General features: G+C 54.0%; 1 protein-coding gene across 13 annotated transcripts in view; it reads left to right on the top strand.

Moving 5' to 3' along the window:
- The window catches only part of LOC107973173 (uroplakin-3b-like protein 1), a 71,400-nt gene that overhangs the window by 940 nt on the left and 57,983 nt on the right, over nt 1-12,477 (top strand). For 5 of the 13 annotated variants that reach the window (XM_063814187.1, XM_063814182.1, XM_063814183.1 and 2 more), the window contains exons 3-9: nt 312-456; nt 995-1,164; nt 3,308-3,381; nt 3,667-3,776; nt 8,056-8,229; nt 9,158-9,244; nt 9,505-9,659. In XM_063814187.1, the coding sequence (XP_063670257.1) occupies nt 312-456; nt 995-1,164; nt 3,308-3,381; nt 3,667-3,776; nt 8,056-8,229; nt 9,158-9,244; nt 9,505-9,659 (915 nt within the window). Of the gene's footprint in view, nt 1-311; nt 457-994; nt 1,165-3,307; nt 3,382-3,666; nt 3,777-7,764; nt 7,862-8,055; nt 8,230-9,157; nt 9,245-9,504; nt 9,660-12,477 lie in introns of those variants that run through there. The other 8 variants (XM_063814185.1, XM_063814184.1, XM_063814191.1 and 5 more) reach the window with 6 other exon arrangements.

Genomic DNA, 12,477 nt, shown 5'->3' with positions numbered 1-12,477 from the left:
CCCGGGTCTGCTTACTCTCAGGCTGCACCTATGTGCCCGGCACCGGGGTGGGGTATCCAGTGCAGCAGCGTCAGTTAAACCTACAGAGGAAGGCCCAAGTGGTCTCAGTTATCATAAGGCATCAAACTTCATGATCCTCTCCTCCCTGATCCCTAGTGGGGCTGGAGGGGGCCCGTGGGCATGGCCTCTGTCGCCTCTGCCTCCATCGCTACAGCTGAGTAGCAAAGACTTGGGGAGGGGGCGGTGGGAGGGGGTGCAGTGGCTAGGCCCCTAACCTAGCAGAACCTGGTCCTTCCTGCTGTCACCTCCAGGCAGTCCAGAACGTGGGCAACATGGACACGCCGGCTTCCAGGGCCAAGGAGGCTTGGATGGAGCCGCTGCAGCCCACCGTGCGCCAGGGCGTGGCGCAGCTGAAGGACTTCATCACCAAGCTCGTGGACATCGAGGAGAAGGACGGTGAGCGCCGCCCTGCACAGACCCGCCCACAGCCTACTGCTGACGTTTGCTCCGCCCTTGAGCCCCACGGCCCCACCCACCGCTGTTTGTTCCTCTCGTGGCCCCACCCACCGCCTGCTGTTGACATTTGCCAGGCCCCCAGGCCATAGACCCACGCACCACTGTTTGTGCTTCCTGTGACCCTGCCCACTGCCTGCTGTTGACGTTTGCCCCACCCCTAGACCCATGGCCTCACCCCCCATCATCTGTGCCTGTTGACATTTGCTCCATCCTTGAGCTCCATAGCCCCGCCGCCACCTGCTACTGACGCGTGTCCCGCCTCCAAGCCCATGGCCCTGCCTTCCTCAGTCCACCTGTCACCCCGCTCACCACCAGCTGTTGATGTTTGCTCCGCCCTTGAGCCCCATGACTACGTCCACTGCCTGCTGTTCGGATTTGCTCAGCCCTTGAGCCCCATGGCCCCGCCCACTGCTCCGCCCCCCCCAGTCCCGCCCTCATTCCCTGGGCTCTCTATTCCCCTCCCTCCCTGGCCTGGCAGAGCTGGACCTGCAGCGGACGCTGAGTTTGCAGGCGCCACCTGTGAAGGAGGGGCCACTCTTCATCCACAGGACCAAGGGCAAGGGCCCCCTCATGTCCTCCTCCTTCAAGAAGCTCTACTTCTCCCTCACTACCGAGGCCCTCAGCTTCCCGAAGACGCCCAGCTCCAAGGTGGGTAAGGAGGGAGGCCGGCAAGTGGGGCTCTGAGAGGCCGGCAAGTGGGGCACCTTAGAGGCACCTGTCCCCTTCCTTGGAGCCCACTTGAGGTACCCCCGGGGTCAGAGAAGAAAGCCAGGTGTGTGGCATCTGTACTGCTTGTCAGAACCTAGGAGGGCCGGGCACAGTGGCTCACGCCTGTAATCCCAGGACTTTGGGAGGCCAAGGCGGGTGGATCACTTGAGGTTAGGAGTTTGAGACCAGCCTGGCCAACATGGATAAACCCCGTCTCTACTAAAAATACAAAAAATTAGCCGGGTGTGGTGGTGGGTGCCTGTAGTCCCAGCTACTCGGGAGGCTGAGGCACGGGAATCGCTTGAACCCGGGAGGCAGAAGTTGCAGTGAGCCGAGATCGTGCCACTGCACTCCAACCTGGGCAACAGAGCAAGACTCCGTCTCAAAAAAAAAAAATGAATATGGACGAAGTTGATCCGACCTTACCAGGTTGTTGAGGATTAAATGAGATGATCTCCCTAAGGGTCCTGACCCAGGGCCTGGCAGGTAGTACTATTTAGGCAAATGGTATTATTAAAGATAGTACATCACCTGGGCTGCTAGATGAGTAGGAGGCTAGGGCAAACAGGGGAGGCTTCCTGGAAGAGGCAGGAATATAGAAGCACGGAATCTTGGTGTGGGAAGGGATCTCAAAGATCACCTTGTACAGCCCTCTCTGAGTCATGGGTCACCTCTCCTGCAAGCTCTCTTCTCCCAGGAAGGGCTGAGGACATACTTCCTCCATGGACCTGGTGACTGCTTGCTGTACACCTGCCCCCAGTCATGCAGGCTATGGGGATGATCTTCCAGGAGTACCCAGCCTAGCCCTGGGCAGGTGAGAGCGGGCTAGGAGTAGGTGAAGGAGCTCATCACCCACCCTGTTCTCAACCAGCTCAGGAGTCCCACCAGATGAGGGGCCCGCCCCTTCCGACCAAAGACCCCTCAGATGATGATAATTATTTTTTGAGACAGGGTCTTGCTCTGTCACCCAGGCTGTAGTGCAGTGGTGCGATCATAGCTGACTGCAGCCTCAAACTCCTGGGCTCAAGCAATCTTCCTGCCTCAGCCTCCCGAGTAGCTGGGACTACAGGCACATGCCACCAAGCCCAGCTAATTTTCTTTAACTTTTTTTTTTTTAGCGGAGATGGGGTCTTGCTATGCTGCCCAGGCTGTTCTCAAACTCCTGGCCTCAGGCAATCCTCCTGCCCCAGCCTCCCAAAGCACTCAGATGATTATTATACATCTTCCTTGCCAGGGTTGAAAGATTTGACTACATGGGCATTATTTAATTCTGGTCCCATTTTTTTTTTTTTTTTTTTTTTTTTTTTGAGATGGAGTTTCGCTTTTGTTGCCCAGGCCAGAGTGCAATGGTGCGATCTTGGCTCACCGCAACCTCCGCCTCCCGGGTTCAAGCGATTCTCCTGCCTCAGCCTCCCAAGTAGCTGGGATTACAGGCGTGCGCCACCATGCCCGGCTAATTTTGTATTTTTAGTAGACACGGAGTTTCTCCATGTTTGTCAGGCTGGTCTCGAACTCCCAACCTCAGGTGATCCGCCTTCCTCGGCCTCCCAAAATGCTGGGATTACATGTGTGAGCCACTGGCCACGGTCAGGATATGACTATTAGAGCCTGGGACTACAAAAGCAAGTTGGAAAATTAATAAATGCAAAGTCACAAAGCCTTGGCCACGGCTGGATTGACTTTGTAGCCCAGGGAATGCTGGCTGTCCAGACACTACCCCAAAGCTCACACCTCCGAGGCCTTCTGGGAGAGCCCCCCAGAGAGGCCAGGTCCTCCTCTCCCAGTTGCTGGGCACTTGGTCACCATCAGTCTGTGCTCTGCCCTGGCTGAGGTCACTCTGGGTCTCCCACGCCTACCCCTGGTGCTGCAGAAGGGGAGACTGAGGCCCAGAGATGGGGAATGGAATGCCCCTGGCTAGGTCCCTGAGCCGCCTCCTCCCTGCCTGCCCCAGAAAAGCGCCCTCATCAAGTTAGCCAACATCCGGGCAGCGGAATGTTGGCCTCTGGCCACGAGATCTTCTGCTCCCCCTACGGCTGCTAGCCGCAGCTGTCCACTACCCCTTAGCTTTATTCTCTCTATTCAGGGGCCTCCTGCTGCGCACTCCAAGGGGGTGCACGTTTCCAAAGAGAGATCAAGGGACATGGGGAAAGGAGAAAGGTACGTAGCTTGAGGTTCCCGCTCAGCCAGGACTAGGAGGCCTCTGTAGGGGCAGAACAGCCCTCCCGGCGCTCTGAGCATGCGCCGAAAAGCGCCCACGGGGGAAAGCCATGCCGGGGTGCGGGTGGGGGCGGTGCGCTCGCCACTGACGCATGCGCAGAGGCACTGGCCTCTCTCGGGGTTTTCTCGCGCCTGCTCAAGATCCTCCAGCCCGACAGGGGGCGATGAGCCGATCCTTGCGCGGGTTTGCCCCGCCGGAGTAATCCGGAAGAGGCCTCTTATTAGGGCTCTGGTGGCGGCAGCGGCGGACACTTGGGGTCTGGACGCAACGGCGGCGGGAGCATGAAAGCCCTTCCAGCCTTCGAGTCGTTCTTGCTCTTCGAGGGCGAGAAGAAGTAAGTGACGCCGGCTGCGGCGGGCCGAGGTGCGCGGGCCTGCGGCTGTCGCATTCTGGGGTGTCTCCTGCCCATCTCTTTCCCCGGGAGGGAAACAGCTTTTGCTTGATCGTCCGCTCGGCCTGTGTCAGCCAAATTTAAGGCCGTTCCGCGAGGCAGTCGCGAGTGTGTCCATTTTGCAGATGAGGACACTGAGGCTTGGAGGCGAGCAAGTTGCCCCGGACACAGGAAGTGGCGGCGCTTGTATTCGAACCCAGAGTGTCTGGTTCTCCATAGCCCTTTTCCTCTGGGATCTGGCAGCTTCCTCTTTTGTCTCTCGCCCGCCACCTCCATCCTTCATCCCCTCCGATCTGTCAGCGGCCTGCGTAAAAGCCGCGGTGGCTCCTCGCTGCCTGCGGGTTGAAGGAGTCCAGGGGAGAGAGCTTGGGCTCACTCTGTATCTGTGGGCGAGTGGCTTGATCTGTCGGAGGCCCTGTTTCCTCATCTGGAAAATGAGTTTATTACTGTACTTAAACGTGGGATTCAGGCCGGGTGCGGTGGCTGACACCTGTAATCCCAGCACTTTGGGAGCCCGAGGCGGGCGGATCACCTGAGGCCGGTAGTTCAAGACCAGCCTGACCAACATGGAGAAACCCTGTCTCTACTAAAAATACAAAATTAGCCGGGCGTGGTGGCAGATGCCTGTAATCCCAGCTACTCAGAAGGCTGAGGCAGGAGAATCACTTGAACCTGGGAAGTGGAGGTTGAGGTGAGCGGAGATCACGCCATTGCACTCCAGCCTGAGCAGCAAGAGCGAAACTCCGTTTCAAAAAACAAAAAAAGGGATGTGGCCAGGTGCGCTGGTTCACGCTTTTAATCCCGGCACTTTGGGAGACTCAGGTGGGAGGATTGCTTGAGCACAGGAGTTCCAGGCTGCAGTGAGCTTTGATCGCATCACTGCACTCCAGCCTGGGCGACTGAGCGCAATCCCGTCTCAAAATAAAAACAACTGGATGAGGTAATTTGTGTAAAACTCTTGGTCCAAAGCTCAGCACCTGGAAAACCTCATAACCATTGGCTCTTATTGTTCCCAGGTTGGCGTGCAGAGGTGTTGGTCTGGCCCTTGCCAGCCACTTCGGCCTCCTTTAGAGCAGACTCTCAACTGGGGACCATTTGGCCCCACAAGGGACATGTGGCAATAACTGAGAACATTATTGGTTGTCAAAGGGGGTTATGACTGGAATCTACTGGATAGAGGTCAGGGATGCTGCTGATGTCCTACAATGTCCACAAGACAGCACCCCACAGGAAAGAATGATGCACCCTAAAATGTGTGTGGTGTCAGCCTGGAGAAACCACCTTAGAAAAAAGGATATTCAACTTGATACCTCTCACCTGTGTGAGATTTTACTGTCAGCATAGTTGCCCTCAAATTGAGTGTGCATTAGAATCACCTGAAGGGCTTCTTAAACCATAGATCCCTGCGCCCCACCTCCAGAGTTCTGAGTCCAGTAAGTGGGAGGTGGGAGACTCTAACAAGTTCCCAGGGGATTCTGATGCTGCTTATCTGGGAACTGCACTCTGAAAACCCCTTGTCTTGGAAAATCCAATGGAAGTTTCCTGTCTTTGTCCATCTAAGCGTTCACTAAAATCATAGTAAATGCCAGAGCATGACTTGTTTTGGGGAATGGATGGAAGGACTGCACACTCCAGCCAGGGGGATGGTTGCTTTCGGAACTCACAGGGTCAGGACCAGCCTCACCGTGTAACTTCAGGGCCTCTCTTCTTCACCTTTTGGTTGCTTCATTATGTTGGCATAAGAAAAAAGGAACAGGCCAGGCATGATGATGTGCGCCTGTGGTCCCAGCTACTCAGGAGGCTAAGGCGGGAGGATCACTTTAGCCGAGGAGTTGGAGGCTGCAGTGAGCTGTGATCACACCACTGCACTCCAGCCTGGGCAGCAGGAGAGGTCATTTGAGGCGAGGAGTTCAGGACCAGCGAGGACAACAAGGCAAAACCCCATCTCTACCGGAAAAAAAAGAGGAGGAATTCAGAAAAGGCCAAGGTTCCATAGACCTGGGGTAGCAGGAAGTAGGGGACTGGGTTGGCGAGGCCTTTATGGGATGAAGAGATTGAGAAAGGCCTTCAGGAAGAGGCAGAGCTTATTTTTCCTTTTTATTTTTATATTTTTGATACAGAGTTCCACTCTGTTGCCCAGGCTGGAGTGCAGTGGCATGATCTCGGCTCACTGCAACTCCACCTCCCAGGTTCAAGTGATTCTCCTGCCTCAGTCTCCCAAGTAGCTAGGACTACAGGCATGGATCACCACACTCAGCTAATTTTTTTTTTTTTTTGTATTTTCAGTACAGACAGGGTTTTGCCATGTTGGGCAGGCTGGTCTTGAACTTCTGACCTCAGGTCATCCATCCACCTCAGCCTCCCAAAGTGTTGGGATTACAGACACGAGCCACCACACCTGGCCGGGAGGAGACAGGGTTTAGACTCAGGGTGGGACGAGGGGAGCCCCTGCTCCTCATCTGTGGCCTCTGTGTCTTCCTAGGATCAGCATTAACAAGGACACCAAGGTACCCAATGCCTCTTTATTCACCATCAACAAAGAAGACCACACACTGGGAAACATCATTAAATCTTAAGTTTCCCGTCACAGGCTCTCAGGGGCTGTGTTTAATGGGCCCCTCTGGGCAAAGCACAAGTTCCAAGTCTTCCTCAGTCTCTCTGAGCTACAGGAAGTCCTTCTGGGGGCTTGCTGTGGGCATTTTATAATCTTGGTACCTTTTTATCAAAATGACACCGACCTCCATGTCTTCACATAAGCCACGCTTCTGTAGTGGCTTATTCTGTAGATGAACACGTGCATTTACATTCACTGTTTTTTTGTTTGTTTGTTTTTGAGATGGAATTTTCTCTCTTTGTTGCCCAGGCTGGAGTGCAATGGCACGATCTTGCTCACTGCAACCTCCGCCTTCCGGGTTCAAGTGATTCTCCTGCTTCAGCCTTTCGAGTAGCTGGGACTACAGGCCCACGCCACGATGCCTGGCTAATTTTTGTGTTTTTAGTAGAGACGGGGATTCACTGTGTTGGCCAGGCTGGTCTCGAACTCCTGACCTCAGGTGATCCACCTGCCGGGTTCCCAAAGTGCTGGGATTACAGACGTGAGCTACTGCGCCCGGCCTTACATTCACCATTAAGTGCACATTCTGTAAATGAACGAGCAGCAGATTCCAGCACAGTAGGCCTGTGTGTTATTCATGCTGAGGGACATTGAAAAGCAGTCAAGATGAGCTCCCCTCATGCCACCCGTTTGTGACCTCAGTGCCACCTGGGCCTCTAAGATGTATGTGGCAGAGACTAGAACTTCTATTTAACAAGAGAAAGAAGTAGGAGTTCTGTGGCTATCCAGTGCCCCTAATGGGCGCCCTGCATTGGTTGGTGGGTGTTTGTTTATACCAGTGAGGTCCTAGCCAGGTGGTTGGTCAGGGATGTGTCTGCCATTCTGGCCCAGGGACTTGTCATTTTACTGTAGACTTGGCTCTTCCCTCTGGTGCCACCAGCGAAGCCAGGCTTTTCCCCGTCTGTGAGTGGGGTCTGCCCAGTCTCCTGGTGTGGTCAGGCACGGGGATGGAGGACTCCTGCCCGGAGCCCATTCATTGGGGCACCCAAGCTCTCCTGGGGCCCTGCTGCTCCCCTGCTCTTGAGCTCAGTGTTGCCACCTATGCACGGGTCCCCCTTGTGGTGCTCATACCACTCTGAGCCACTCTAGAGGAGACCCCTGCATGCCCAGGGCACAGTACGCGACGCAGCCCCATGGCACAAGGCCCAGTGTGCGTGGCCAGCCGCTGGAGGCTGTGCTGCTCGGAGGGCAGAGTTCCATTTGCATTCCACTCACTGCCGGGAGCTGGCCCTCCTCTCCTGCTGCCTTTATTTGCTGCGTGGAGGCTCTTTGTGGGCTTTTTGGGTCTGAGTCACTGAACACTGGCTGGACATTCACTGCCTGGGAGATCTCTTTGCCAGCACTGCGGTGCCCGGTGGGAAGAGGTTGCTGGAATCTGTTTCCAGCTTGGGTCCTTCAACCTCATGGATGCAGGGTGTGTGTGTGTGGCGGGGGTAGGGTGTCCCCACATGAGGTGTCTTCCTAAAAGTGTTACTTTCCTTGAAGACTTTTGGGGAAAAAAGTTGGGGGGGATTTTTGGCTAGAAAGTCTGTCCTTCTGCTCTGAGCTGGCTGCTACCCAGCTTGGGCATGAGGCTAGACCCTCACACTGTCTGTCCCTGGACCTCAGACAACTCCTAAAGGACCCACAAGTGCTATTTGCTGGCTACAAAGTCCCCCACCCCTTGGAGCACAAGATCATCATCCGAGTGCAGACCACGCTGGACTACAGCCCCAGGAAGCCTTTACCAACGCCATCACCGACCTCATCAGTGAGCTGTCCCTGCTGGAGGAGCGCTTCCGGGTGAGGGCAGGGCCTGGAGGGGCAGACGGGGTGGGCTGGACACTGGCCCATGTGCCCAGGCCTGGGACAGCCCTGGCCTGTTTCTTCGGAGGTCCTGGGGGAGAGGCGGCGGTGATGGAAGAGCAGGGACTTCCACCACAGGCTCCAGGACATGTGAACTGAGGGGCTGTGGAGTCTGGGCCTGTGGCTCCCGTCTGCCCCATGGGACTTCTGTAGTGCTGCAGGGTCCCTTGGGTGCTGTGGGCCAGATCGGGGCGGGGACCTACTGTCCTTTGGGGGTGCTCTTCTACGTCCCTTGTCGGTGATTGGCAAGGCCTGGTCCTTCCAGGCCTCTGGGAGGCAGCTCACCCCAGGGTGGCCCACACCTGTTTTCCTGGCAGGGCGCCTGGGAATCTAGAACAGTTTAGAGGGGAAAGAGCCACAGCAAAGAAAAGCCGAGGCAGGGTGATCACGAGGTCAGGAGTTCAAGACCAGCCTGGCAAACATGGTGAAGCCCTGTCTCTACTAAAAATACAAAAATTAGCTAGGCATGGTGGCATGTACTGTAGTCCCAGCTACTCGGGAGGCTGAGGCAGGAGAATCGCTTGAACCCGGGAGGCGGAGGTTGCAGTGGGCCGAGATTGTGCCACTGCACTCCAGCCTAGGTAACAGAGCAGGACTCCATCTCAGTCAATCAATCAATCAATCAATCTCAGCAGTTGAACTACCCTTGACATGGTGCAGCTCTGTATCCACACCCAAATCTCATGTCAAATTGTAATTCCCAGTGTTGTGGGAGGGACCTGGTGGGAGGTGATTGGCTCATGGGGGCCGACTTCCCCCTTGCTGTTCTCGTGATATTGAGTGAGCGCTTGTGGGATCTGGTTGTTTAAAAGCGTGCACCCCTCCCACTTCACTCTCTCTGTCTCTCCTGCTCCAACATGGCCAGACGTGCCTGCTTCCCCTTCGCCTTCTGCCGTGATTGTCAGTTTCCTGAGGCCTCCCCAGCCACGCTTCCTGTACAGCCTGCAGAACTGTGAGTCAATTAAACCTCTTTTCTTCATAAATTACCCAGTTTCTCATAGTTCTTTATAGCAGTGTGAAAACAGACTAATGGACCCTTCTGGTTGAAGGAATGCAGCCATTCTGCTTGTTTGACTATGTCCTTTCTATTCATCTCTATTTCCTGGGAGGTGTTTATCCAAGTGCAATAGGAGGTATTGGTGACCGCACAGTCCCCTCAGTGTTCTGCTAGTAAATAGTTGAAGGTTGATCATTGATCTCCTGCGTTTTCAGTCTGGCATGGAAAAGCCCCCGTGCAACTGGTAAAGATATCAATAAGCACCAGGAGGTATCTAAATCCACCAGGAGCCATAGGCATCACGTCGACGTCCATTTACCAGTCTTCCCTGGCAAGATTCTTCTGAATTGTGCTGCCTTGGCCAAAAGAGGTATGGGAGGGGCTGGGCGCAGTGGCTTGTGCCTGTAATCCCAACATTTTGGGAAACCAACTCAGGTGGATCATTAGAGGCCAGGGGTTCAAGACCATCCTGGCCAACATGGTGACATCGCATCTCTACTAAAAATACAATAAGGTAGCTGGGTTTGGTGTTGGGTGCCTGTAATCCCAGCTACTCGAGAGGCTGAGGCAGGATAATCGCTTGAACCTGGGAGGAGGAGGTGGCAGTGAGCTGAGATCGTGCCATTGCACTCCAGCGTGGGCAACAAGAGTGAAACGTCGTCTCAAAAAATAAAACAAAAGTCTGGGTGTGATGGCTCACACCTGTAATCCCAGCACTTTGGGAGGCCAAGACGGGTGGATCACGAGGTCAGGAGTTCAAGACCAGCCTGGCCTAGATGGTGAAACCCTATCTCTACTAAAAATACAAATATTAGCTGGGCATGGTGGCATGCACCTGTAATCTCAGCTACTCAGAAGTCTGATGCAGGAGAATTGCTAAAACCCAGGAGGGAGAGGTTACATTGAGCCGAGATTGCACCACTGCACTCTAGCCTGGGCGACAGAGCAAGACTCCGTCTCGAAAGAAAGAAAGAGAAAGGAAATTCTCCAGGGAAGTACCTCGGCTTATTTCATAAACAGGTACGGAAGGAAGCAGAGGCATGTGGAGGACTTCCCCACCTCATGCAGCTATTTGGGCCGTGGCATCTGAAATTTATTATTTCAGAGTCACCCCTTTGATGACCTTAGCAGTGAACTGCAGTCATCTGTTTAGGCCTCTCCATGGCCCACGTCAATGCCGGTATTTCTGTCTGTTGCACATTTGATTTCCTTGTTGTTGGCATTTAGAAGGTCCCCCGTTTCCCAGATCACACCACGGGCATGGACCACAGAGATTGCATCTTGTGAGTCTGTAGAAATGGTCAAGGCCTTGTCCTCTCTTAGGTTCAGAGGTCAGGTTAATGCAGATTTTCCCGGCCATCTGTGCTGAAGTCCCTGTGGGGAGGCTCCTGGCTGGTTTCCTGTAGGTAGACAGCTACACGTCCTGCCCTTCATTGGCTTCTTTTCATGAAGCTCCTGCCATCTACAAAACATGTCTCCCTTCTTGAATCACATCTCTGTTATTGAAACTCTAGAAGTCGACCGGGCATGGTGGCTATGCCTATAATCCCAGCATTTTGGGATGCCAAGGCGGGTGGATCACCTGAGGTCAGGAGTTAAAGACCAGCCTGGCCAACATGGCGAAACCCCGTCTCTAATACAAATACAGAAATTAGCCAAGCATGGTGGCCACTGTACTCCAGCCTGGGCGACAGAGCAAGACTCCGTCTCAAAAAAAAAAAAAAAAAGAGAAAGTATCATGCTTTTCTGCATTCTGTGAATTGTTTTAGTGAGTTATCGAACTTGAGGGCATGGTGGGAACCTCCAAATTTGCAGCCAGTTGGTGAGAAGTACATGTGGTCTGAGGACACCCAAACCTGCAGGTGTGTCTAAAGCGAGGGCAGCCTAGTGGGGGCTGGTGGCCTTAACCTGTGGCATTTGAGGTAACATCAGGGAGTTGACATCAGAATTGCATCACATAGGCTGGGCGCGGTGGCTCACGCCTGTAATCCTAGCACTTTGGGCGGCCAAGGCGGGCAGATCACGAGGTCAGGAGATCGAGACCATCCTGGCTAACACAGTGAAACCCCGTCTCTACTAAAAATACAAAAAATTAGCCAGGCACGGTGGCGGGCGCCTGTAGTCCCAGCTACTCAGGAGGCTGAGGCAGGAGAATGGCGTGAACCCAGGAGGCGGAGCTTGCATTGAGCCAAGATCACGCCACCGCACTCCAGCCTGGGTGACAGAGCGAGACTCCATCCCCCCCCCTCCAAAAAAAAAGACAAAAAACAGAATTGTGTCACACAGGCCAGATGCAGTGGCTCATGCTTATAATCCCAGCAATTTGAAAGGCAAGGTAACAGGATCGCTTGAGTCTGAGGCCGCAGTGAGCTATGACCACACCACTGCACCCCAGTCTGGGTGACAGCGCGAGACCCCAACTCCAAAAAGAAAAGAGAAAAATCACAAAGAATTGCATGGCAGAGTGCCTGTCTTTCACAGCTTTAACTGCTGCAGGAACTTTCTTTTTTTTTTTTTTTTTTTTTTTTTGAGAGAGGGTGAGGAGACACAATCTCTGCTAGTGATTCTCCTGCCTCAGCCTCCCAAATAGCTGGGATTATAGGCGTGCACCACCATGCCTGCCTAATTTTTGTATTTTTAGTAGAGACAGGGTTTCACCATGTTGGCCAGGCTGGTCTCAAACTCCTGCTGGGATCATGGGCGTGAGCCACCACGCCCGGCCACCTTTAGAGTTTTCTTACCACCTGGTTTTCCTCTCTCAATATCTTTCTCTCATTTCCTGCCTTAAAACTCTAGCTTGGCATCTGGGCGCAGTAGCTCATGCCTGTAATCCCAGCACTTTGGGAGGCCGAGGTGGGTGGATCACTTGAAGTCAGGAGTTCGAGACCAGCCTGGCCAACATGGTGAAACCTTGTCTCTACTATTTTTACAAAAGTTAGTCGGACGTACAGACGGGTGCCTGTAGTCCCAGCTGCTTGGGAGGCTGAGGCAGGAGAATTTGTTTGAACCCAGAGGTGAAAGTTGCAGGGAGCCGAGGTTGTGCCACTGCACTCCAGCCTGGGAGACAGAGCAAGACTCTGTCTCCAAAACAAACAAACAAACAAAAAAACCCTGTAGCTTGGGATGAGCCTTCTCTTCTATTGTTTTTCTTTAAAAAATAAAAATTAAAAATAGATGTAGATGCTATG

The sequence above is a fragment of the Pan troglodytes genome, chromosome 6 (genome assembly GCF_028858775.2).
Source record: "Pan troglodytes isolate AG18354 chromosome 6, NHGRI_mPanTro3-v2.0_pri, whole genome shotgun sequence".
Classification (NCBI taxonomy): Eukaryota; Metazoa; Chordata; class Mammalia; order Primates; family Hominidae; genus Pan; species Pan troglodytes.
This window is presented reverse-complemented; position numbering and strand designations above follow the sequence as displayed.